The 24,349-nt window shown below is 56.4% G+C and overlaps 2 protein-coding genes and 1 long non-coding RNA gene across 5 annotated transcripts in view; 2 read left to right on the top strand and 1 right to left on the bottom strand.

Annotated features, from left to right (window-relative positions):
* ZAN (zonadhesin) overlaps positions 1 to 90 on the top strand; it is a 32,045-nt gene extending 31,955 nt beyond the window's left edge. The window contains exon 46 of the mRNA XM_036827613.1: positions 8 to 90. Coding sequence (XP_036683508.1) covers positions 8 to 74 — 67 coding nt within the window. The 3' untranslated portion in view covers positions 75 to 90. The remainder of the gene's footprint in view (positions 1 to 7) is intronic.
* A 2,224-nt stretch (positions 91 to 2,314) lies between these two features.
* EPHB4 (EPH receptor B4) lies at positions 2,315 to 18,498 on the bottom strand. Of its 3 annotated transcripts, none has more exons than XM_036826431.1 (17): positions 18,019 to 18,497; positions 15,209 to 15,279; positions 14,544 to 14,831; positions 13,456 to 13,852; positions 12,271 to 12,426; positions 11,756 to 12,088; positions 11,281 to 11,405; positions 10,606 to 10,771; positions 9,541 to 9,643; positions 9,281 to 9,345; positions 9,060 to 9,173; positions 8,683 to 8,930; positions 5,872 to 6,087; positions 5,414 to 5,563; positions 4,807 to 5,000; positions 4,458 to 4,613; positions 2,315 to 3,379 (listed from the first exon to the last, which is right to left on the bottom strand). In XM_036826431.1, exons 1-17 carry the CDS (start codon positions 18,068 to 18,070, stop codon positions 3,250 to 3,252), a joined length of 2,964 nt encoding a protein of 987 aa, XP_036682326.1. In that variant the 5' UTR covers positions 18,071 to 18,497; the 3' UTR covers positions 2,315 to 3,249. The 3 variants fall into 3 exon arrangements, 2 of the variants coding, with proteins under 2 accessions (XP_036682326.1, XP_036682327.1); XM_036826432.1 differs by having other exon boundaries at positions 13,456 to 13,726; XR_005016534.1 differs by lacking the exon at positions 2,315 to 3,379 and having other exon boundaries at positions 4,507 to 4,613; positions 4,716 to 5,000; positions 18,019 to 18,498.
* Positions 5,929 to 7,820, top strand: LOC118881466. Its single transcript, XR_005016535.1, has 4 exons — positions 5,929 to 6,015; positions 6,179 to 6,225; positions 6,667 to 6,888; positions 7,767 to 7,820. It is a non-coding gene; the product is annotated as an uncharacterized LOC118881466 (long non-coding RNA).
* Positions 18,499 to 24,349: the final 5,851 nt, after the last annotated feature.

Here is a 24,349-nt window from a genome sequence, read left to right as displayed (position 1 = left end):
TCCTCAGATTTGGCTCCAGAGCATGCCTTCAAAGTCGCTCAGTTCTGAGTTGTCCACAGAAGAAGGAGACATAAAATTATTTATTTTTGAGATGTGAATTTGTACATGATTCTGGTGGAGAAAGGCTCTGTGAGGGGGGTCTTGAGGGGAGAAGTAGGAGGGAGACGGGGTGTGAGGGTCTAGGGCTGGGGGCTCCACAGAGTGTCCAGAGGGGAGGGGAACAGAGGTCTGAGGAGGCGAGGGGCTGTCTGTCCCTTCGACAAAGCCACGTGAGGGTGGGCCACCCGCCCTCCGGCTTCGGGGATACAGGAGAAAAGACTTCACCCCAGGAATCCTCATTCTTGGCGGACTTGGCCTCAGAGCTCCCCACCGGCAGGTAGTGAAAGGTGATCCTGAGGTTTTACATTTCTAACGATGAGACTAAGGCGCTGGGCAGAGGCTAAGGACTGGGAATGTGGCTTTTTCCAAAGGGTGAACCAGCCAGCCTGTGACCAAAAGGGCCTTGGGGTTCCTATGGTAACTGAGGGTGGAGCCTGAGGGCCGGCTTGGGAGGAGTTTGGAGCTCCATCCTATTAGGAGTGAGCAGCTCACCTCAGCCAAAGGCCAAAGTGCAAACACTCCCACCCTGACCCCTGTGCCTCGTGCCTCTCACCAGGCAGGTCCTGGGGGAAGGGGTGGGACATCCTGCTTGGGCTCTAAGAAGAAAAAGAAGGTTGCCAACTGGGGGTGCTCAGGATGTGGGACCCCCAAGGACGGGGACACCAAAACAGGCAGGACCCTGGATTCTAGAAAGGAATCCTTATTCTGTGCTTATCCTCCAAATGACCCCAGCAGCCACCTTCATGTAAGGAAGCAAGACCCAAGTTGGTTGGGGAAAGGGCTCCAAGGGAGGGGAGCCCCTGGCCAGGCCATCCTGCCCCTTAGCTGGGGGGAGCAGCTCACACTCTGGAGCTTGTGACAGGAAGGCTCAGGCATTCTGGAACTGGGCTGGCCGTGCTTTAACCTGGGCATCACGAGGCTCCCAGCGGCATGCCTGCCCCCACTGAGCTCCCTTCTCCTGCTCTTCGACCCTTTGCCTCTCTGTTCTTCATCTATATCCTGCCCCCTTGATCTCGGTTCCTCCCCTCACCCAGCGAAGGTCTCCTTATCTAGCCTGGATGTCTGGTTGGCAGCGAAGGAGGTGGCCTGAACCAGCATCCTCGAGATAGACTTCCTCCTTCCGGAAGTTAGGGGCCCCAGACCCCCGCTGTCATCGGCAGGACCGTCTCCCACCCACCCCCTTTTAGGGGTACGACACCTGGGCCATGTCATCGAGGGAGGGGACAGAGGATTCCAGAGTATTATACTCCCGAAGGCAGTTGTAGAGGCAGGAAATCGGGGACAGGATCACTGCCGGAGGCTTCCTGGGCTGGGAGAGGCAGAGATTGTGATTTGGGGTCCTGTACTGACCCCAACACGACAACAGGGGGCAGTTGAGATGCAGAAATGGCAGGGCTGCACCAGCTTGACAAACCTGACCCGGTCCAGGCCTGCCCCTGCAGGTGTCCCCTGGGGCGGGCAGGCTGGGAAACCAAAGATGCTGAGAAAGACATCGGGGGATTGACCCCCATCCTCATCTTCCTGTTTGGGAGGGAGAAGTTAGGGGAAGATACTCAGGTGGTTTCCCCTCCCTTCCTAAGAAGCTGGGAGAACCTGCCTGGGCAGCATCTTGAAAGGGGGAATTGTCCTCCCAACCCAGCGCAGCGTCTGTACACGTGTGTGTGTGTGTGTGTGTGTGTGTGTGTGTGTGTGTACTTGTGGGGGGTCCACGTCCTCCACTCCAGCCTCTGCCCCTCCTCCACAGCCGATGCAGACACTCCCCCCACATTGCCTCCAAACCAACCCCAGCTGTCAACATCTGGCCCACATCTGTCTCTTTCATGTGACTGGACCTCCACCCCAGATTCCCCCCTCCCCCCTTCAGGGGGCTGTAGGGCAGGGCTCTGAGCTCAAGGCCTCCCCTGCCTCACAAAGCCCCCTGCCAGGGCTAGGGAACCAGGGCAGGGGAGGGAAGGCAACCCCATCCCAGAGGTGCCCCAGGCTATTGGCAGAGCCATCTGGAGCCGTTAGAAGCAGCTGCCGATGACTCATCTTCCACTGCCCCCACCCTACCACCTCAAACACACCGTGGGGCTGGGAACCAAGCACCCAGCCCCGTCTCCAGACCTCCGACCCCTCTCAGCCTGGCTCAAAAGCTCCTTCACACCAGTCCCCACCGTCCACAGAAGTCTATTCCGTCCCCCCACCCCACTCCCAATCATCCCCAGAGCCAGGACACTTCCCATTTTCTTTTATTTATACAAAACAATTGTTTTAAATATAATTTAAGAACCCCTCCAAGCACCAGTGTCTGTCTCTTGTTTCTACCACCACTGCCCCCCACACCTCCTCATGGACACAGCTTAGGGGTACTTGGGGGGGCAGGGAAATGTCTGGGGTTGTGGCGTGACCAAGGCACTGTTCTGGAAACAGACACAACGATGGGTCCCTGTTTCAACTTGGGCAAAGGAGGCGATAAACAGGTCCCCTCTAACACAAAAAGTTACGACAAGGACGGTAAAAAAAAAAAAAAAAAAAAAAAAAGGGAAGGAAAAATAAAACCGAAAACAAAAAATAAAACTCAAAAACCTTCAATATGAAGGCAGCAGATGGGGGAGGGGCATTTACAAGGGAAAACCGAATTCGGTGGAGACAGCAGCAAGGTTGGGACATCCAAGTCCAATGACTTTGTCACTGGGCTATGACGCCCCTTCCTGCCTCACGACTCGCAGGCTAGTCCCCCCTTCTCTTTGGTCTGCGGGGCCGCTGCCCTTCAAGGTGAGGAGGGGCACCTGGGGGCCCTAATTGGGGATCAGAAGGAGGCCGTGGGGATTGTGCCCAACCACCCCCGGGATGTTGGCAGATTCCGGGCACTTCTTTTCCTCTGGTCAGACCCAATCCCGAGGGAAGGGCTCCCACACCCTCAGTTTGGGGTTCCCCGCTTGGGGAGCGTCTGATTTCTACACTCCCATACGGCAGAATCCCCAAATCCCGTCTCTCCAAATGGCCAGCTCCCCGCCCCCATGGGTTCAAAGTGCAATCCAGTGGGGCCCGGGGATGGGAGCCTCTTGGGTCCCCACCCGATTCTGCCCCAGGAATAAGGGGAGCGGTGTCCCCAGCGTGGGAGTCCCTGCCGCTCCAGAGCTGGGGGGCCAGGCGAGGAGGCGCAGGTCAGTACTGGGGCGCTGGTGCTCCCGACCCTCCTGAGGCTCCTGGCTTGGCCTGGGACTTCATGTGCTGGACACTGGCCAGGATTTTTTTCTGATGTCCCGCCAGAGTGACTCCGATTCGGAGCAGGTCCCTGGGGAAGAATGAACAGCTAGGTGAGGCCACTGGTTTCCCGGGGCGGCTCTCCTACCGAAACCCCATCCTCGCCTCGGGATTGTCCGCCAATCAGAATGGCCGACGGGGAAGGGGGCTGACGTCAATAGTTGCCAGTCAGTTTCCGGAGGATTTAAGAGCCTCCACAGTTCTGCGCAGCCGCAGTAAGGGGCGGGGCTAGGTACCCGCGGGGGTCGAGAAGCAGGAGGTGGGGCGGGCTGAGAGACAGAGAGAGAGAGAGAGAGAGAAAAAGAGCTGGGTGTGTGGAGAGGAAGGGGCGGGAGAGGACAAAAACAAACTGCTCCCAGCCCCATCCTGATGCGGGGAGACGGAGATAAGGAAAAAAGAAGAGGTGAGAAACGGAGAGCAAGAATCCGTGTCAGGGAACCCGTGTCAAGGCGAGGCTGGAGCAAGTCAGGGAGGAGGTGCCCAGATCTGGTGGGGCAGACTGGCCCGGGATCTGCCTCCCAGGGAGAGGGAGGGCCTCCTGGACCCTTTGTGTCTGGATTTATATTCCTTCTATTTCTGTGATTCAAACCTGGGGCAAGAAGAGTCATTGGGAGAGAATGGAAAGGCAGAAAGGAGGACCAGGGAGAGGCCAGCTAGGGAAAACCAGTATTTGGGAGGTGTTGGAATCATAAAACCATTTAACATTAAAGCTGGAAAGGATCTCCAAAACCTAGTCCAACCTTCTCCTTTTATGGGTGGGAAAACATCCAGAGTTGACACGTCGTTAATGTGAGAGCAGGGTCTGGAATGTAGATAGATGCACAAAGATAGATACAGATTGCGAGGTGGGAGCGAGATGGCCCAGGGCTGAGATGGTGCAAGGGGGTGAGGCGGGCACAGCTGACCGGGAAGAATCCTGGGGCTTTCAGCCCCTGCAGCTGTTACTGCTTTGGCAGGGGAGGGGCTTTAGAAAACAGAGTTGGCACTAGGAGTTGACCCCAAAGGCCCCTGCTGAAACTGTGGGCCTGATTCTGGTCCCCAGGCACCACCCCTCCTGGCTGCTTGGCCCTCACCCGCCCCCCCCACCTCCATCTCCTGCCACGACTTACTCAGTGGAGATCTGGCTGACCAGCTCGAAGGAGCCAAACCCAGCGGCTGCAAAACTTTCTTCGTATCTTCCCATCTTGATGGCTCGAAGCCACTCACCCACAGAGCCAAAAGCTGAGTAGTGAGGCTGCCGCTGATCCAGGAGGGGGTGCGAGGCCCTGGGAGGCAAGGATGGGGAGGACACACTGAGAACCAGCCTGTGTCAGGGTGGGGACGTAGAGCCCAGCCCTGGAGAGGTGGACAGGGACCATCCCACATACCACCAAAGGGACGGATACTTCTCGGGGGGAAGCGAGGTTCTCAGGGGATGGCAGAGTGCAGGAAAGAGGGCCCATCCTCTGGGGTCCTCACCCGCCATTCTCGCGGGCCACGATTTTGAGGCTGGCAGGGTTCCGGATCATCTTGTCGAGGGCACTGACCACCTGGGGGAAGCGGGGCCGTGCATTCCGGTCTTTCTGCCAACAGTCCAGCATAAGCTGATGCAGGGAGGTGGGGCAGTCTGGGGGCGGGGGCAACCGGTAGTCCTGTTCAATGGCATTGATCACCTGGAATGACAGGTAGAAGCACTGGGTAAGGACGTCAGGGAAAACGAGGCTGCCAAAGGACCCCAGGGAAATGGCGACTTAACAGACGCTGGGATGGCTGCTACAGCCCCCCCAGAAGGGCAAATCTGGGGGGTGCTCCTGGCCAGGGCCGAGGCCACTGGCTGTGGCTCAACGTCCCAGAAGGTCTTGAGCTATGATCCAGACATGTAACTTCCCAAGGCTGCCCTCCATCACTGTGTCCTTCTGTGACCAGATAGACTGTATCAAACTCTTGGATACAGAGATCAGCTCGTCACAGTGCCACCCTCACCACCTCAAGGACCAAGCAGTGATGAGCTCTCTGAGAACCACCCCCCCCCACCGCCATATCCCAAGAGAGAGGACGTTCCAGGAAAGCTTGGTAGGACACTTACATCCTGATTGCTCATATCCCAGTATGGCCGTTCCCCAAATGACATGACCTCCCACATCACAATCCCATAGCTCCAGGCATCACTGGCAGATGTGAACTTCCGGAACGCAATGGCCTCAGGGGCTGTCCATCGGATGGGAATCTTTCCTCCCTAAAGATGGGGGAGGAAAAGGTGAGCTGAGGGATCACAGGACTCAGGCATTCTGCCCCCCACCTTTGCGTTTCCCCCAGCTCAGGCCTCCTTTTTTTCTGGGACCCAAACACCCAGCTCCCCAATTCTGTTCTTTTCCTGGACACCTGGTAGCCAGGTTCCTTAAGTTGACCCCCCTGCCCCCACAAGGTCTACTCTTACATCCTTCTTGGACCACAGCTGTCAATCCCTCAGCCTCCCAACTTTCCAACCTGCCCTGCTCTCCTGGCCCTAAGAACCTAGTTCATATGCCTGTGCCCCAGCCTCACCAGAGAGCTCGTGTAGGTGGGATCAGAAGAGTTCTCCTCCAGGAATCGGGAGAGGCCAAAGTCTGAAACCTTGCAGACGAGGTTGCTGTTGACCAGGATGTTGCGGGCAGCCAGGTCTCGGTGGACGTAGCTCATCTCAGCAAGGTACCGCATGCCCGAAGCGATGCCCCGTAACATGCCCACGAGCTGGATGACGGTGAACTGGCCGTCGTTCAGCTGGAGATGGACATGGCGGGGGCATCGTTAGGACAGCTCACCCACCGCTCCCCCTTCCTTCCATGTTCTAAACAGTATTTGTCCCTCCCAGACCCAACTCACAGACCCACATGTAGGACAGGCCTGCTGACATCCCAGGTAAACCGCCCCCTTTCTTTTTTAAAAAAAAAAATAAATTTCTTTATTTTTATTTATTTTATTATTTTTAAATTTTATTATTTGAAATCTATAGACGGTTTATTTTATTTTATTTTTTGGTTGTGCATGCGGGATCTTAGTTCCCCGACCAGACCAGGGATCGAACCCAGGCCCCCTGCATTGGGAGTGCGGAGTCTTAACCACTGGACCGCCAGGGAAGTCCCTCCCTCCTTTCTTTTACCCTGAGTTCTCTCAGTTCTTACTACGGTATCGTGACACAATGCTTATAATTGTCCTGCTTTCAAATATTCGCTTTCAGTCTCTCGTAATTAGATTATAAGGAGATATTTTAAGATTTTCTTCCATTTAACCTAGTACAGTGCTTTACATCCAGGAAATGCTCAACAAATGCTTTTGATCTACGTTCTCTTTATTTGACAGCAACAGAGCGCTGACAGTTACGAGTGTGCTCTGAAGCTACCCTTCTACACGTGGAGATGCGTGCGTTGGTGCTGATCCTGCCACAGTCTCGCTCAGCCCTCTTGGACCAACTGTATGCAGGATGCAAGAGAACAGTGAGGAATCGGGTGTGATCAGTGACCACAGCACCAAAACCAAGGTCTAAAGCCCGACCTTGAGCTTTATAGAGTTGGCTCTCACCAGGTAAACCAACCAGTCACAGACAGTTAACTCAGCCCATCTTCTGGGTACAGCTAGCACGCAGGGGACCCTCGGCAGCCCTCCAGGGCCAGCAACACAGAGTTCAGAAACCGAATTCTGAATCCATCCTCCAAGCCTGCACCCACCCCATCCTTCGCATCTCAGTTGGTGGACTCACTTCCAGACGCTCAGCGTAGGGACCTTGGAGTCTCCCGCATCCAAGGCTTACAATCCATCAGCAAGTTCTGCCGGCTTTGCCTCCAAAACGCACCCCAAACCAACCACTTCTGCGCATTCACTGCAGCCCCCATGGCCTGAATGATGCCAGTCGTCTCATCGGCTCCTATCCCCCAGCATCCGTCGGAGGGATCTCCTTAAATCACCCCCCTCTCCTGCTGAAAAGCTTCCCCTCAGACTTCTCATCACATCCAAATTTCTAAGGTCACGAGGCCCAGCCGCCAACCACAACGTGATCTACTATCACTCCTCTGCTGACCTGGTTCAGCTTCACCGGCCTTTCTGCTTCTTCAACAGGCTGGGATCCCGCCCACCCTGGGTCGCTACTCTCTGCCCCCGACACGCTTCCCCCCCACCTTCTCATGGCTGGCTTTCTCATCTACCCAAACGTCATCTCTTCTAAGATAGACCCCCTTCCCTTTCCTGCAACCGGACAATGGAACAGACTCCCGTATCCACAAGGGAGGGTCAGGCCATCCTGGCACTGCTCCAGGGTCTGCCTCAGCATCCCTCGTGCTGGGAGCCGGGTAGCCTGTGTCTCCTGGTGCGGTGCCACGGGAAGTACACAGCTCCCCCTGAAGTGGGCTGGCCACAGACGTTTAATTTTGAACTTATCACAACATTAGACATTGCTTCCCTTACAGGAAACACAGAGAAACAAGTTAGATGACCCCACAAGGAAGAATCCGATAAATCCAGAAGATAAGACATTCAAGTGGACAAGTGGCCCAGCCCTTCAGTGTATCAGAACCCCAACAAGGGACTGTCCTGGATGTAGAAAAGGCTCAAAACAATAACCACAAGTGCAATGCTTGATCCTGAACTGGATGCTGGGACATTTGGGGGACAACTAGAGAAATATGAGTATCAAGTGGGCATTAGGTGATACCAAGGAATTGTTGTAATTCTGTTAAACGCAATGTTACTTTGCTATGTAGGAAAACGTTCTGGGGGCTTCCCTGGTGGTCTAATGGTTAAGATGCTGCATTTCCACTGCAAGGGAAGCGGCTTCGATCCCCATTCAGGGAAATTCCGCATGCCGCGTGGAGCGGCCAAAAAAAAAAGTTTTCGTTTTTTACAGAACATGCATAGTAAAGTTTAAAAAATAACAAAATTTCATACAATTTTGTTAAGGTAGCAAAAATGAGCTCTTCTCTCTCATTTCTATGATCCTGTTTAATTTTTTTCACATCTGAAATCTTGTTTACTTTTTGTAAAACCTTGTTTGTACTTGTTAATCTTCAGTCTCCCCCATTACGCCACCAGCTCTCCAAGAGCAGAGATGTTCACGGCTCTATCTCCCGAGGCCCAGTACAGTGGATGGTACACAACGAGGCGCTCAGTAAATATTTGTCACGAGGACAGATGACAACCCCTCCATATCCCAGGGTCAGCCGGCCCCACAGGGAGACCAATCCCAGGACTCAACCTTCCCTGGTGGAGAATGAAGGGTAGAGGGGCAGGGACGCGGGACCCACCGTCTGTCCCGGGTTCTGAGCTCCTTGGCTGCACTGCGGGAGCACAGGGTGGGTGCGGAAAGCTGGGAGCAGGGGGTCTCACCCTCAGGAAGGAGTCCAGGGCGCCGTTCTCCATGAACTCGGTGAGAATCATGACGGGCACGCTGTTGGTGACCACGCCCTCCAGGCGGATGATGTTGGGGTGCTCGAACTGGCCCATGATGGAGGCCTCGCTCAGGAACTCCCGCCGCTGCCGCTCCGTGTAGCCGCCCTTCAGGGTCTTGATGGCCACGCAGCTCTCCTTCTTCCCGGGGGCCTTCAGCCGCCCCCGGCACACCTCCCCAAACTCGCCTTCAGGAAGGAGGCCGAGGGTCAGCTCTCCTCCCCCACCCGAACCCGCCCCCGCCCCGCCCCCAGGTCCGGCCCTGCAGTCCCTCCCCCCACCGCCCCGCCCCGGGCACCCAGGCGTCTTCCTCTCACCTGCGCCGATCACCTCCTCAATCTTGACATAGGAGACATCGATCTCTTTTGCAAATTCCCTCACAGCCTCATTAGGGTCTTCGTAAGTGAAAGGGTCAATGTAGACCTTAGTACCTGAGGAATCACGCGGGGCTCGTTAGCCACCACTGCATTCAGATGCCCTGGTCCCTGGCTCACAGCTCTCGCCCCAGCCCTATCTCCTCCAGGATGGGCCTACCCACCGTGCCCAATGAGATACTGTCCGTGTTTGTCTGAGTATTCAGCTTCTCTCCCGTTGCTCTGCTTCCTGTAGCCGATGGGAAAGAAGAGGTAAACTGAGTCACACGTCTCGATGTTCCCAGAGGGGAAGGATGGGAATCAGAGAAGATTCCAGGTGAAAATAGGCTCCCGGGGCACCGGGGGAGGCTTGCCCTGGAGCAAGAGGGCGGGTGGCCAGCTACACGGGGCTTCGCGGGGGCCTCCAGGTGCCCAGAGCCCTCACCTGAGGCAGAGAACAGCGATGACGATGACCACGAGGACCAGCACCACGCCCACGACCGCCGTGCCAGCAATCAGGGCCAGCTGCTCCCGCCAGCTCTCGCTCTCTGGAGAAGAACTGGTGATCAGGGGGACCCGGCGGGCCCGTGGGCTCCACCCAAGTCCCTCAGGGCAAGCAAAGAAGTTTCCCAGCCTTGGTGGGTTTGATTTTGTGCTGTTATAAATACTGGCAACCACAAAAAAAGTCCCACTTGAACAGAAGGTTCCAAAGGCTAAAAATGAAAAGGTTCGTAGCCAAAACGTGGAAATAACCCAAATGTCCATCAACGGATGAATGGATAAATAAAATATGCCACAGCCATTCAATGGAGTATTTTTCAGCCACGAGACGGAATGAAGTCCTGATATGTTCTACAACACGGATGAACCTTGAAAACATTATGCCATGTAAAAGAAGAAGCCAGTCACAAAAGACCGTATTGTATGACTGCATTTGTAGACTAGTAGACTGCAAAAAGTAGACTAGTGTTTGCCAGGGGCTGGGAGGTAATGGAAGAGTTATAAGCATCTCTTTTTGAGGTGCTGAAATGTTCTAAAATTAATTGCAGTGATGGTTGCACAACTCCGTGAATATATTACAAGTCAATGAATTATACATTTTAAATGGGTGAATCATGGTGTGTGAGTCATATCTCAATAAAATTGTTAAAAAAAATTAAAAGGTTTAGAAAACCATTGGGCCAGCATACAAAAACTATCAAAGTGTCACCTCAGTTAATCCTTGGATCCCTGTGAGAGAGACCTCATATTTCCATTTTTTTGGATGAGAGAGCTGGGGCTCAGGGGTCAAGTTTTTGCTAAAGGTCACATAGCTGGAGAGCCACTGAGCTGGCCTTCACACCCAGCTGTTGGTTTTGGTTTCTACATCTTATCCCCAGGCCAAAATGCCTCGTGGTTGAGAGAAAGAGAAGCATGGGGCTGTGGCTTTGGGGGTCCTGAGGGCAGAGCCAAGGCCTCCCGCCTGGTGGGGGACAGCCAACCCCACTCGCATCCTGCCCCCCGGGCTCACCATCCAGCTGGGTCTGGCTGTGGTGCTCCTGGCCGAAGGGCCCGTAGCCAGCCTCGGAGCGCGCCCGCACCTGGACCAGGTAGCTGGCTCCCCGCTTCAGTCCCCGCAGCTCTGCCCGGTTCTCCGATGTCTTCAGGAACCGCACGCTGCTGGGGCCCTCTGCGCCCTGTTCAGGAGAGGGGACTGGCCGTGAGCCAGGACCCCCAGATTCCACTGCTCTTTCTGCCTCCCCTGCCCTGGTCCTCCATCCCTAGCATCTCTGTCCTGTTGAGTGGCAGGTGCGGCCTTTGTGCTCACTTATGTATGCACTGTGCCTTGTGCTTTGCATTAATTATATCATTTAATCCTTGTAGCGCTTCTGTGGGATAGATTCCATTATCCTAAGCATTTTTGGGGGGTGGGGGGGCCTCGCCGCGTGGCTTGCGGGATCTTAGTTCCCCGACCAGGGATTGAACCCATGCCCCCTGCAGTGGAAGCACAGAGTCTTAACCACTGGACCGCCAGGGAAGTCCTATCTTAAGCATTTTACAATGAGGATATTAAGCTCAGAGAGGCCAAGGGGTTGACACAAGGTCACTTAGCTAGTATGTGGCAGATGGCTGCAATTCAGGCGTCCTGGTCCCTGAAGCGGGTCGCGCTGCCCACCCCCACCCCTGGGGCAGGGCCTGGTCTCACCTTCTCGTGGTACTTGACCTCGTAGTCCAGCACTGCCCCGCTGGGTGCCCGGGGAACAGCCCATGCCAGGCTCAAGCTGCTGGGTGATGACCGAGTCACCCTGATGTCGGACACTGGGGGCGGCACTGCGAGAGACAGACACCTTGGGGCCCTTGATCGTGGCAGGTCTCTCATCTTTCCCAGCTCCTCCTCTACTGGCCACACTTGTCTCGGTCCCCGAGCTGTTTCCGGAATTCCTTCTGGCTCTCTCTGCCCTGCCCTGAACTCTCCAGTCCACCTTTGCATCCTTTTAATTCTCTTTCTGCCTCTTGCCCCAAAGGCCTTGACCCGCTATATTTCCTGGGGACCCCACTCCCCAGCTGCTGCCTTTTCCCCCTCAGGCCTTTAGACTGTCCATATCCCTCGCGAGCCTTTCCCACCAACGCCTCTCCCATCCGACCACAGGCTGCCCTCTGCCCCCAGCCCCCAGTCTCACCCTCACGGTCAGTGGTGACATTCACAGCCTCAAATGGAACTGGCCCGCTGGCTAAGGAGGACACCCCGTTCACGGCGGTGACCTCGAAGGTATAGGTGAAGTCAGGACGCAACCCACGAATGGCCACCCAGGGCTCCACCAGGTCCCGGGGGCCGGGGTCGAAGGTCAGGTCTCCCCCGCAGGGCGTGCAGGAGCCGCCGGGGCGGCACTCCCGGCACCGGAGCGCGTAGGTGAGGTCCTCTCGGCCTCCCGACTCGAGGGGGGCGCTCCATTCCAGGCGCAGGGAGGAGCCGTTCAGGCGGGGAACCACGCTTCTCGGGGCGGACGGAGGGGCTGCAGGAGACCAGGACGTCAGGCAGAGGCTGAGCAGACGGGCAGGGGACGGGCAGGGGACGGGCAGGCAGCCACACTGACGTCTTGTCTTGGCCAGGCACCAGGCCAGGGTCAAGAGGAGGAAGGTGTGGGAGGATGGGACTGGGGTCGGGGGTCCACCCCAGGGGTCACTGGCCACTTACTGGTACAGGGTGCACCTCGGGGGTCTGTGCGGGCCCGGAAGTACCCGATACGACACTGGCAGACGGGTGAGCCAATGGTGTTGGAGTGGCTGTTGGCTGGGCACGGCTGGCAGGACCCCTCCCCAGACAGGGGCTTGAAGGTGCCCTGAGCACAGGCTGCGAGAAAGCGTCCATCAGAAACTTGCATCAGAGACATTCAGCAGTGGGGGGGGGGGGCGGGGGATGGGGACCAAAAAAAGGACATTCGGCAGCTATTAAAGTTGCATGAGGTGCAAAAGGGAAAGCAGGGAGGGAGGAGCTCAGAAACCTCGCCTCTAAGAGGAGAAGACCTCCCTCCAGACCAGGGGTCTGAACCCTGACGTGTACCCCCGGCCACTCCATGGCAGCCTGGTGAAACCCAGACCCCTGCTCAGAAGAATGATTTTAAATGCACACCACAAAATACACAGATTACCAAGAAAACCAAATAACTGAAAATACAGTGATCAAAACATGAAGAAAGTTTGCAACACAGCAATGTGTGTGTTTCTCTACTAACAAGATACAGCGGCAAGGCTGACAGGCAAGGAAATACTGAAGTCACGATGAGCGAAAAACAACATTTTGCCATTCTTGCGTCATCTCTAATGGGCTGTGAAAACACCTCGGATTTGAATGGGGCCCAAGTCTCAGGTCCTGCTCCGACCGCTGGGCTGTGGCTGACACTCCGTAAGAGGAGTGGCCAATTTCAGGTAAAGATGAGTGCAAAGAAATGGTCATTTTTCTTCCCTTCCACCAAAGTTCACAGATCCCCTACATTCTATCTACGAACCCCAGGTTAAGAAACTCTGCTCTGGAGAAAAGGCTACGTGAGAATCCAATATCAGTAAATTAGACGAAACCATAATGAACAAGACTATAGACCATGAAGCCTTTGTCCTCTGAGTCCAGTAAGGTCCCCCAGCCCTGAGGACGGTCCCACAGCCCAGGAAGGAATTGGACATAGTTAGAAGGATGAGTGTGGAAATGATGGAGAGCTCAGAACTGTGCTGGGGGCTCTGAAAACACGCCCTCCAGTAACTTAGTGCCCAGGAGAATAAAGAACTTTTAAAAATGGAAATTTAAGAAGTGGGTCCAAGAGCAGGGTACCAGCCAGCGCCTCCCGCAGAGATGGGCAAGCTTTGTGGGGGAAGTGCTGGTCCTCACCTCGGCACCTGGTATTCCCCTCGGCGGCCTCAAACCCTGGAGCGCAGCTGCAGCCCGTGACCGGCTGCTCAGCCCACTGGCCATCTTCCCGGCAGTAGAGGCTTGGGCTGGGGCCGGGGGCGGGCACGGCATCGGCCACGCAGCTCCCCGCCACGGGCACCACCAGCTCACGAGGCACGGTCTCCGGGAAGCGGGTGAGGTTCACGGTCAGCTGGGCGCACTTTTTATAGAAGAGGTGCAGGGACAGCAGGGCCATGCAGGCGCCCTGGTCCTGGAAGGCCAGATAGAAGCCGGCCTTGGTGAGCGGGCCCAGACGCAGCGTCTTGATGTTCACCTTCCCGGTGGCCTCGGCCCCGGGGCGCTTCCGGGTCAGGTGCTCAGCAGCCACTGTGTCCACCTGCCAGGTCGGGGAAGAGACTCACTGCCGCTGTCCTCCACTTCCCCAGGACCCCGCTGGACTGTCTTCTTCCCAGCTCACCCTCTCCCTGACCTGCCTGGCTCCTGTTCCAGAACCTTCTCTCCACCTTTCCCAACGTACGCTTTCCTGCAGGCCCCAACATTGTCCATTAACACCCGCCGAGCTCCTGTGATGCATCCAGCCTCTGTCCTGCACCCCCTTTCTGCGCATTCACTCATCCTACAGACACTTATCAACATCTACTCTGTGCCAGGCCCTGGACTCCACGCCAAGGAAATAGAAATGAAGGAAACGCTGATAAGCTAATGATAAATTAAAAGTATGATGAGTGCTACGGCAGGCGGGACTCCAGGGCAGGGCACATCAGCAAAGGCGTCCCAGGGGGCACCTCGGAGCTGGAAGTTACAAGACGAGGAGTTGGGTGGGAAAGGCAGAGAAGGCATTCCAGGGTGAGGCATCAGCTGGTGCAGAGGCAGGGGGCTGTAAAGGGGCGAAGTGTACTCAGAGAGAGGAAGTGTAGGGGGGCCCCGGCACATGGAGTAGAGCGGCTGTTCCACCTAGCAGACCACCCTGTTCCCTCCTCAGACCCGGGCCTCCTGCTTCTAGCCCCCAGCACCTCTAGACCATAGGCCGGCCCCGGACCCCACCTTGGCCTGGGGCACCTAGGTACCTTGATGTAGGGGTTCTCCATCCAGGCTGGCGTGTGGGCCGTGGCCGTGTCCGCGTCGCTCTCGAAGTAGAAGACGGTGAAGGTCTCCTTGCAGGAGCGGCCAGCCCGCGGCAGGGAGAGGCACTCCAGCATGGTGAAGCGCAGCGTGGCGTACACGTGCACGGCGCCCCGGCGGGGCACCCAGCCCGTGCGCAGCCAGTGGGCCAGGCCCGGGGCTCGCTGCACGTCACACACCTCGTAGGTCCGAACGCTGTGCTGCTCCTCATCTAGGCCGCTCAGCTCCTCCCACTGCGGGGAGAAGGGTGGTCAGCCTGGGGGCTGCTAAGCGGGTGGGTGAAGGTCAGTGCCATAACGCCACGAGGGGCTGGGGGGACCCCCGGAGAGCAAGGGCTCAGAGGATACCTGCTTCGGCTGCTGCGATGGCTCTGTGTGTGTGTGTGTGTGTGTGTGTGTGGTGTGTGTGGTGTGTGGGGTGTGTGTGTGTGTGTGTGTGTGTGGTGTGTGTGGTGTGTGGGGTGTGTGTGTGTGTGTGTGTGTGTGTGTGGTGTGTGTGGTGTGTGGGGTGTGTGTGTGTGTGTGTGTGTGTGTGTGTGTGTGTGTGGCCTGGGAAGCAGGAGCACAGGTGGCCCCCCTCCCTTGGTTTCCCTCCAAGCCCCAGCTCTTACCTGTCCCTCCACCTGAGGGAATGTCACCCACTTCAGATCGGCAGTTTCCAATTTTGTGTTCAGTAGGGTCTCTAAGACAGACAGACAGACAGAGTCAGTCAGCGCTTGGGAGAGACACCAGGAAGCCCAGATCCCTGGGAGCTGAGACAGACAGACAGGCCGAGGAGGGGAGCAAGCCCTGCCCTCTGCCCCCCCAGCAAGCCCAGATTTCCAGCCTCTTTTCCGAGTGCCAGCCCCGCCCCTGACAGCTGACAGGCACGGAGCTGACCCTCGGGACTCCCAGATCTAGGCCTCTGTGAACTGCTGTGCCCCAGAGGAGAAGGGGAGACACAGATGCTGAAAGGGGAAAAAGGCAAACAGCTCAGAAAGGGCTAAACTAGAGCCCAGACCTGACCCTGACCCCGAGGTGGGGTACAGGGACACCCCTCCCGCCAGGGCCTGCCTCAGCCTCTGCAGTCCGTTCCCAAATCCAAAGGAGGTGCTGCCTCCATCCCCGCAACTCTGCTCCTCTTCCAAGTCCCCAGCCCCCTTCAGACCAAACACCCCAGCCCTTCAGATCCTTGAAGGTGGTGCTGACCTCCTGAGGCCCAGCCCTGACCCCCCACTCCCTCCCCACCGGCTAGCTGCCCTCGGAGGGGGAAGTGCTGGAGGCCAGGATGCTTGGGTTCCTGCCCTTGGCCCCTGTCTGCAGAGGCCTCACATCTGGATTTGGTTATGGGAAGGAAAAGGGGAGGAGATTTTAGGAGTGTGTGTATGGGGGGGTGAGCACACCTGGCTCTGCTCTGGTCTCTCTCTGGGGAGGGGAGGGGCGGGGCTCTGGCGGAAGGTGGGGATTAGGAGAAATTGCACAGTACCCCGCCGCCCCCCCACCCACCCCCGGCTGAGGAGGGTGGAGGGAGGGCAGGGGAATCCCCTCGGAGATGTGTGGGTGGGGTGCTGCAGGCCTGCCCTGGGAGGAGCCGAGAGGGGGCCCCCAGGGGAGCCAGCAGCACACCTGGGACCAGGGTCCCCCTCCCTGGTGGGAGCTGCAGGAGAGAAGGGAAGGCAGGTGGGTGGGGCAGCCTCCTCCCAGGGACCAGGTGATGTCCATGGAGGGCAAGGGGTCAGGCGGGACCCCAGCCAGGCAGCTGAGGGTGAGGCCTGGGCCCCCATGGATGGCGGGAGACAGCCCAGCACGCTGGGGACAGGATGCCCGGGTTCTGGGAAGGGGGTGGATAGAGGCTGCCGTCTCCACCCTCCATTGTTCCAGACTGGATAGTGTTTTCCTGTCTCCAATTTACACACTGTCTCTGTTTCAGGCTGTCCCGGGCGCTCTGAGCGGCTCACTTTCTCTCACCCTCTCTCCGTCTTGCCGACCTCCCTCTCTCTTTGATCTGTCACTTCTTTTGCCTCTCACCTCTCTCTCCCGCTCTCCGTCCACCTCCATTTCTCTTTCTGATTGTCACTCTGCTTTCTGTCTCCCACCTTTCACCATCCCTGGGGCACAGAGCCTTGGATAAAAGACTGAACTCTTGTCTCAGTCTCCTCATCTGTAAAATGGGAGCAACAATACATCCCACCCACAGGGTTGTTGGAACCGTGAAAACATAAAGCACTCAGCATGGGCCTCGGGCTCGGAAAGCACTTAGGTAACAGAAATTAGAAGTTACTCCCTGTTCCTCTTTGCATCTTTCTTTCCCTCTCACCACACGTCACCCCGACGGGTTTTCTCCCTGCTTTACCTTCCCCTCTCTCTCCCACAGTTCTTTCCCCATCTTTCCCCGAGCCCAGCAAGTCTCTCCTCTTCCCCCACACCCAGCCTTTGATCCCCAGCCCAGAGCAGCACTGCCCAGCCTGGGGGAGAGGGGTTTCTAACTGCCTTTGATTCCTCCTCCTCAGTAGCCCCCCATGGCCCACTCCCCAGAGACCCCTTTGATTCCAGGCAGTGAAGGAGGGGAAGGAGGCAGCTCATTGAAAGGAGATTAGGGCCACGGGAGGAGGGTTTATAGGGCTCTTGGCTCCCCCTCTAGGGGTTGGGGGGAGGGCAGAGACTCATGGATAAAGTAACATTTTGGCGGCGGGGGGGGAGGGATGCAGAAAAAATAGACGTTTAAGAGAGACAAGTAGACAGTAGTTAAGCTGAGTTCAGGGGACACGAGGGCTGTGTAGGTCAGTTTCTGCCGGCCTAGGGTTAGAGGAAAGGACTCTGGTGGGATTGGGGCAGGGTCTAGACAGCATTTAAAGGGCTGGGGTGCAGCTTGGGGAAACCAGGGAAGGGGCCTCCCTGGCGCAGGGGCCGTGGCTTTGGGAGAGATTTGGAGGTTTGGAGTGTGAGTGTGGAAGGTGGCCATCCCCACGGTGGTGTGTGGAATTGTAGGGTCAAGGTGTGAATGCTCCGGAATGGGGGGGCGGGGGTAGTTTTATGGCCTAGCACAAAGTTCTGCCTTGTCTTCTTGTTCTTCCAGAAATGTTTCCTCCTGTTTGGCAGAGGTGGGAGGAGGGACAGAAACTTTGGAGAGAGTTTTGAAGATTGGAGCAGAGAGAAAAGGAAAGGCTGCCAAGGGCGTCTGGAGTCAGGAGTAAGAGTGTGGGGAGCCGGGACCGGGGCATGTCCCGGGACGGAGCTCGCCTCCATCGCTTTCCCAAACAAAAGAAAACTCCACTCCCCGCTGGGCCGCCTCCTCCCCGCCCCCCTCCGGGGCTAGCACTATTGGTCCAGAGTGTTCGCTGTTGGGGTGCCGGGTTTGGGGGAGACAGATGTCGGCCCTTCCACCCCGAGGCCCATCTTCGGGGGGCCCCAGAAGTGGCGGGGTGACTCCAAGGAAACTCACCTTCTAAAGCGGCTACAAGCGAAGCCCAGCAGAGCAGAGCCCGGAGCTCCATGGCGCCGCCTCACTCTGGTTGGATCCGATCCGAGTTTGGGGGGCGCTAGCCCCCCCAGGTCTAAACCCCCCCCCGAGCGGGTGGACGTCGACTCCCCGCGCTGAACTCGGTCGGGGCCCTTAGCGCTGGCCCATGCGGGCGCGCCGGGCACCCGGTGGCGGCGCCCAGGTGTGGCCCCGCGTCCCAGCCGCGCGCGCAGACGGGAGGGCGGGGGGCGTCCTGGCAGCGGCCGCGCCGGGCGCGAGCAGAGCAAGACGTGGCTGGAGTCGGGGTCCCTCCGGGGCCTCGGGGTCCCTCCCCCCCCCCGGTGGCTGGGGGTGGGCCGGCCGCTCGCGGTCTCCCCCCCTCCCTGGAGTGGCGCTGCTCGCGCCGCCGGGCCGAGTGCGCTCCGCGCCGGCGGGGAGGGTGGGAGCGGAGCGGGGACGGGAGCGGGAGGGAGGGGACTGCGGCGCGGGGCCGAGCAGGCTGGGGCTGGGCCGGGCGGCGCCTGGCCGGGGAGGGAGGGGCGCGCGGGGAGCGGGGGGAGTTACCCCCCAGCCCGGGCTAGGCGAGGGGGCCGGGGCGTGCTGATTGGAGCGCGCGCTGCTGAATAATTCATGAGGGAAGCGGAGCGGGGCGTCGAGCTGAGCAGGTCGGGAAGTTGGGAGAAAGTTTGGAGAAGGGGGAGGGGCGGCGGGTGCGGAGCCCGGGGACCGCCCAGAACTGCCCCGTGGCCGTGCGCCCCTGATCCGGACCGCGCGTGTCGGGGCCGGAGCCCAGCGACCCCCGGGGCAGGTCCGAGCCCGGCAGACACCAGGGAGCAGAGAAACACACCCCGCAGCATGGAGGGCCGCACGCTCGAAGCCCTATCCGATCTTCCTGCGGACTTCGGATTCTTCTCCTGGATTCACCCACCACCCCTTCGCTGGCGCAGGGGACCGTGTTTGGGGGAAATCTTTGAAGATGGAGGGTGGCCCAGCGGGCCCCAAGGCAGAGGTCTCAGCTTAGATACGCCTGGAGCGAACGTTCACACAATCATTCAACAAACATTAAGTATTGGGGACCTACTGTGCGCGCAACGCAGCGCTGAAAAATGTGCGGAGGAAGAGGGGCACCTGGGTTGAGATGGGGAGTATAGAAAATCGAGGAAGCAAGGGTAAATAAAAGGTAGTTGGGTCCGAGAGAGTGAGGGGTCCAGACGGATTCCCAAATCATCGTCCTCACTCTCACCGTCGCGATTAGGAGGGCTCCGCGACACCCTCAGTCCTGACCCCTGGGGCTCGGGCCGGGGCTGCTGCTGTCTGTCTTTCCTGAGGCTGTTTCCTGTCGGGCTCCTGGGGGCCCTCGGCATGGCTGGGAGGGCCTTTCCTCTCGTCGCCATCCACCCCCTACCAAATCTCATCAGTTAGAGGGGAGGGTCCAGGAAAGCAGCTCCTCCCAGAAGAGCTGGAAGGAAAGCGCTTAGACTCAGAAGGTATTTAAGGGGGGCCGAGCATAGAGGAGCTGAGCAGCTGAGAGAGGGAAAGAGGAGTCCTTGGTGCCTGGGGGGCTGCCAAGCCCCTCTAACACACAGCGAGGACAGCCAGGCCTGCAGTGACCTCTTGTCCCAGCGCACTTATCTCGCTGCCACAAGTGGTGCTCTCCACACCCCTGCCCTTCCTCGTAGCCCTGCCTGGGTCCTGCTCCGGGGTGGGGGGGTCACAAGGGGCAGGAAACAGCCAGCTTGGCTGGAGCCAGGCAGACCAGGTCAGGGCTGGGAATTCCCTCCTCCCTCCCCGATCCAAGCCCAGTATCCCTTCTTATTCAGTTTCTCCTCCAGGTTATCTGTCTCCTCCCGACGCACCTTCCCCTGCTCTCACTCTGCACTCATTCTCTAGCCTCTAAAAGTTATGATTCTGTCTCCTCCCGGGCCCTGCCCTCAACCCCCCCTCAGGCTCTTGGTTGCTTGAATTGTCTCCTTTGATGGGGAATGCAGTTCATCATCATGGTGGGGGGGGGGGTCGGTGCATGGCCTGAATGGAAGAGAAACCCAGGTGCACAGAGAAATGAGGCTGGGTGGAGCGAGGGGCTGATGAGACCGGAGGGGTGAAGAGATACAACATCTCACCGCAGATTCAAACCCTGTATTTCTGACCCCCTGAGCACCAGGACTCCCTCAGCTAGAGCGAGCAAAGCACCACAGGTAAGAAAATACCCAGTTGATCCCATATCATAGGTCATCAGCCCCCATCCCCCAGCTGGTAATTCAGTTCCTAATACCTAGTGTATACCAATCAAGGAATGAATAAAATGAAACCTTTATTGAACATCTACTGTGTGCCAGGTGATCGCCATGCCAGTTTGCAAGATTTGTAAAACAGGGCTTCTCACCTCAAAGGTCTATACTCTGGTGGAAATCCCATTATTTCCCTCTTCCAGGGAGATGGTAGCTGAGATTTTTCACTCCTATCCTCAAAAATCATCCTCGGTCTCTCCTGGGGGTGTGAGGTCATTTCCTCCACCCTCGGACCACTTCGCAGGCAAGCTAATTCAGTATCCACTGAGTTTCATCACACAGGCGAGCGTCCGTGTCACTACCTGGTTTGATGCTTGCTCCACAGACCCAAACAAATCTCGAGCCCTCCTTCCTTCATTATTAGAGCACTTAAGAGTACTTCACTGTCCTCCCAGCCCAAATATGAGGCTGTCATCCCTGTTCCCTGTCCGTGATCAATATATTGGTGTGGCAGTGCCTGTGTGGAGCACACCTCTCCCCCAGCAGCTGGTAGGGTTTTCTTTTTGCTATCCACCTGCTTACAGTTGTTTGGAGTGGGCTTGGAGTTCGGACTTTTTTCTATATGTAATAAACAAACAACAGACAAATCATCCCTTTCACCATCAGTTGTAGAAATCGTCACTCCTTTTCCTATATCCCAGTCCCCCTTGTAAGGCCCACCTGACCCTGTCAAGTCTAGAGTTAAGTTTACCTGGGAGCTCAGCAAGTTTAAATTTAGGCATCCCTCACCTTCCAGGCTCCTCCCACCACCCTGGTTAATGAGTGCCATCAATTTAAACAGTTTTCAAGGTGACTCACAGTAGGAGAATGTTTGAAATGGCCCCAAATCTCACACCTCTTACACGAAAGGAATTTGATAGAGATTCTGACAGTACCAATAATAAGCTGTAAAGCTCAATGAGGTTTTTATAAACTCTCAACAATGAAAGAAAAAAAACTGAATCAGCCATACTAGAGAAAGACAGACAAAGAGAATAGAAAATAATATGATAAAATCATTATCGTATGAAGAGGTGGTCAAAGAGTTTGTATCTAAGAAACAGGACATGAAATTATTATAGCGATGTGTTGGCAGCTATTAACTACAAATATTACGGTGTTTTTCTAGATTTTGTAATATTTATGGTGTTTATCACTTTAACATTGCAACTGGTTGTGATTTCTCAATCTAAGTAAACATTAACTTTTACACCTAATTTTATATTTGTGGTTTTGTTTCTGTTTTCTTAAGGAGGGTTTCCCCAAATTGTAAAAACATCAGGACCGGGCTTCCCTGGTGGCGCAGTGGCTAAGAATCCGCCTGCCGATGCAGGGGACATGGGTTCGAGCCCTGGTCCGGGAAGATCCCACATGCCTCGGAGCAACTAAGCCCGTGCGCCACAACTACTGAGCCTGTGCTCCAGAGCCCACGAGGCACAACTCCTGAAGCCCGGGCGCCTAGAGCCTGTGTTCTGCAACAAGAGAAGCCACCGCAATGAGAAGCCCGCGCACCGCAACAAAGACCCAATGCAGCCAAAAATAAATAAATTAAATAAATAAATTTAAAAAACAAACAAAAAAAACCATCAGGACCCAAAAAACCTGAATCCACTGCTCTTATGACCACCACAAACCTTCCTGAACTCATCATATGCAAAGTTGTAATGGACACATGCCTTGATTCATTTATTAGTGATTGTATATTTGCTTGTATGTGGCTCTAAGCTTCATGAAAGCAGGTGCAACATACATTGTGTTCACTGCTTTAAGTCCCATGCAAGTCTTTCTCATAGTAAATGCTCGATAAATATTTGTGGACTATTTATCCCCTTATTGATTAGTCATTCTTTAATTTACTCAGCAATAATTTTTTGTATATATATATATATATGGAGTTTTTTTGGCCGTGCCGCAAGGCATGTGGGATCTTAGTTCCCTGACCAGGGATCGAACCCGTGCCCCTCTGAAGTGGAAGTGCAGAGTCTCAACCACTGGACTGCCAGGGAAGTGCCCCAATATACTTTTTGAAGAATTACTATGAACCAGGCCTGGAAACACAAAGTTATCCTCTACCTTCTAGGACTTGACAGCCCAGGGGTAGAAACTGCCATAAAACCTCAACAGAACATAGGAGGCTATGTGTTGAGCATAAAGGGTGGCAGGCAGAGGGTCCTATGGGATCACAGAGGAAGCACAGGAATCCAGCCTGCAGGTTCAAGGTGAGCTTTCTGGAGAAGAGGACGCTATCTGAATGAGTCCTAGAGGAGATTGGTGGGAAAGGTTGCTTTCAAAGCAGAAGGAACAGCAAGTACAAAAGCATGGATGCGGTGAGATTGTCCTCAAGCTGCCAGCGTTCACATCGCCAGGGTGTGGAGTGCAAGGATAGTGACAGTGGATGAGCTGGACACCTAAAACCGAAGGGTTTTTGGCAAAGAAGCAACATCGTCAGATTTGTTCCCACTTGTACAATTTTGGAGAATAGGTTGAAAGTGATCAAGGTTGAAGGCAGAGAAACCAAATGCAGTTCTCCAAACGACAGTGAGGGCTTGAACTGACATGGATGAGTTGGGGGGGGGGGAGGATTCAAAAGATGTCAAGGAGCTAGAGTGGGCAGGACCTGGAGCCTGGCTGGGAGGGTGAGGGATTGGGCAGCTTGGTAGGAGCTAGTGAAACGGGGAGGAAGATGATGGGCATGTTGCGTTTCAGATCCCTGCTGTACCATCCAGGCGGGGCCAGAAGTGAGCTAGATCTGAGCTCAATGGGTCTGCAGCTCAGAGACAGGTTTTTGGCTGGAGATACCAGTTTGGGAGTTATTGGCATACGATGGCAATGGAAACTGCGGGGAGTGGGAATAGGGGTGTGGAGGAGGCTGTAGAGATTGGGAAGACTGAGGAAAGCTTTACTACTTCACCTTTTTTTTTTTCCTAAACAAGCATTATCGAATTTAAATCATCACAGGAACCCCGTTAGAGGATGGGCGTTATTATGATATCCACTTTAAAAATGAGACAGGCTCGGAAGGTTAAGTGACCTGTGCAATGCACTCAGCTAGTAGCCAGCAGGTGGGCCTGACACCGCACTCAGCATACAGGACAGCCTTCCAGCCCCACCTGCAAGGACCTGTAGGACACACGTGTCCTTTTCCTCCTTCCTCTCTCACCCAGGCCAGGCTGAGGGCACTTCCCTCCCTCAGCCTTGGACCCTTTCTCTTGTGGAGCCCCTACTTCCCACTAGACATTAAAGGGGTGTGATTTAGCCCCTAACATTCACCAGAGCCTGGCCCAGCCAGCCCCCAGTCTTGGTGCTGGGGAAGAGGAAGGGACCCTGAGCACTGATGGAGTGGCAGGGGACTGAAACAGCCAGGACCGGGAGCAAGCAGCAGTGCGAGCGGATAAGAAGGAGCGCAGGGGAAGGGCAGAGCTCACCACAGAGGCCAAGGCTACCAGAAGGCAAGGAGGTAGAGAGAACGGAGGCCAGGGGGCTGGGGACCAGAGCTTAAAGGGAGGGCTGGGGGTGGGTAGTGCGGGGGGGAGTCGGGGAGAGGTAATGGGAGGCTCATTGTCCCAGCAGGGGGAAGTCTTTTGTTTCCTCTCTTCCCTTGGCAGCCTGACAGGATATGAGGCCAAGCCCCCCCTCCATGCCAGCATCCCCCCACCCACTGGACAGGGCCCTTCCCTTACCATTGTATCCTTGACAGGGATGGGGGCAGGGGGCAATGGCTCTAGGTGGGAATACAAGGACTGTTCGTGGCTGGGGGCTAGGCTACCGAGGTCCTGAAGGGACCAGAAGCCCCTGGGCTGGTTCGTGGAGCTTGGCAGGGAAAGCTCCGTGCCTGGGGAGGAGCAGGAAGCCAGGCCAGGGTGGGGCCTGCACCGAGGGTAGCAGGTCGGGCCAGGGGGCGGCAGGCTGGGCCCAGAGGAGATGACGCAGCCCTTCAGGCCTCTCCCAGCCCCCACCATTCCAGCGTGGGGGCCTGAGAGCTCACCTGAAATCCAGTGTTGACATCCCCCCCACTAGGGCGGTTGGGATCTGGTAGAGCCCAGCGA

Source organism: Balaenoptera musculus, chromosome 15, assembly GCF_009873245.2.
Source record: "Balaenoptera musculus isolate JJ_BM4_2016_0621 chromosome 15, mBalMus1.pri.v3, whole genome shotgun sequence".
Classification (NCBI taxonomy): Eukaryota; Metazoa; Chordata; class Mammalia; order Artiodactyla; family Balaenopteridae; genus Balaenoptera; species Balaenoptera musculus.
Note: the sequence above shows the minus strand (reverse complement) of the source record. Positions and strands in the feature narration are given on the sequence as shown.

What these genes read in the sequence shown, in the direction of transcription:
- EPHB4 (XM_036826431.1), bottom strand. Translation starts at nt 18,070, where the DNA reads ATGGAGCTCCGGGCTCTGCTCTGCTGGGCTTCGCTTGTAGCCGCTTTA. An exon ending in CCGAGGTGCACCCTGTACCA is followed by an intron (nt 12,089 to 12,270) that starts GTAAGTGGCCAG and finishes GGTCTCCTGCAG; the next exon opens with CCCCTCCGTCCGCCCCGAGA. An exon ending in CAGCCAGACCCAGCTGGATG is followed by an intron (nt 9,644 to 10,605) that starts GTGAGCCCGGGG and finishes GTTCTTCTCCAG; the next exon opens with AGAGCGAGAGCTGGCGGGAG.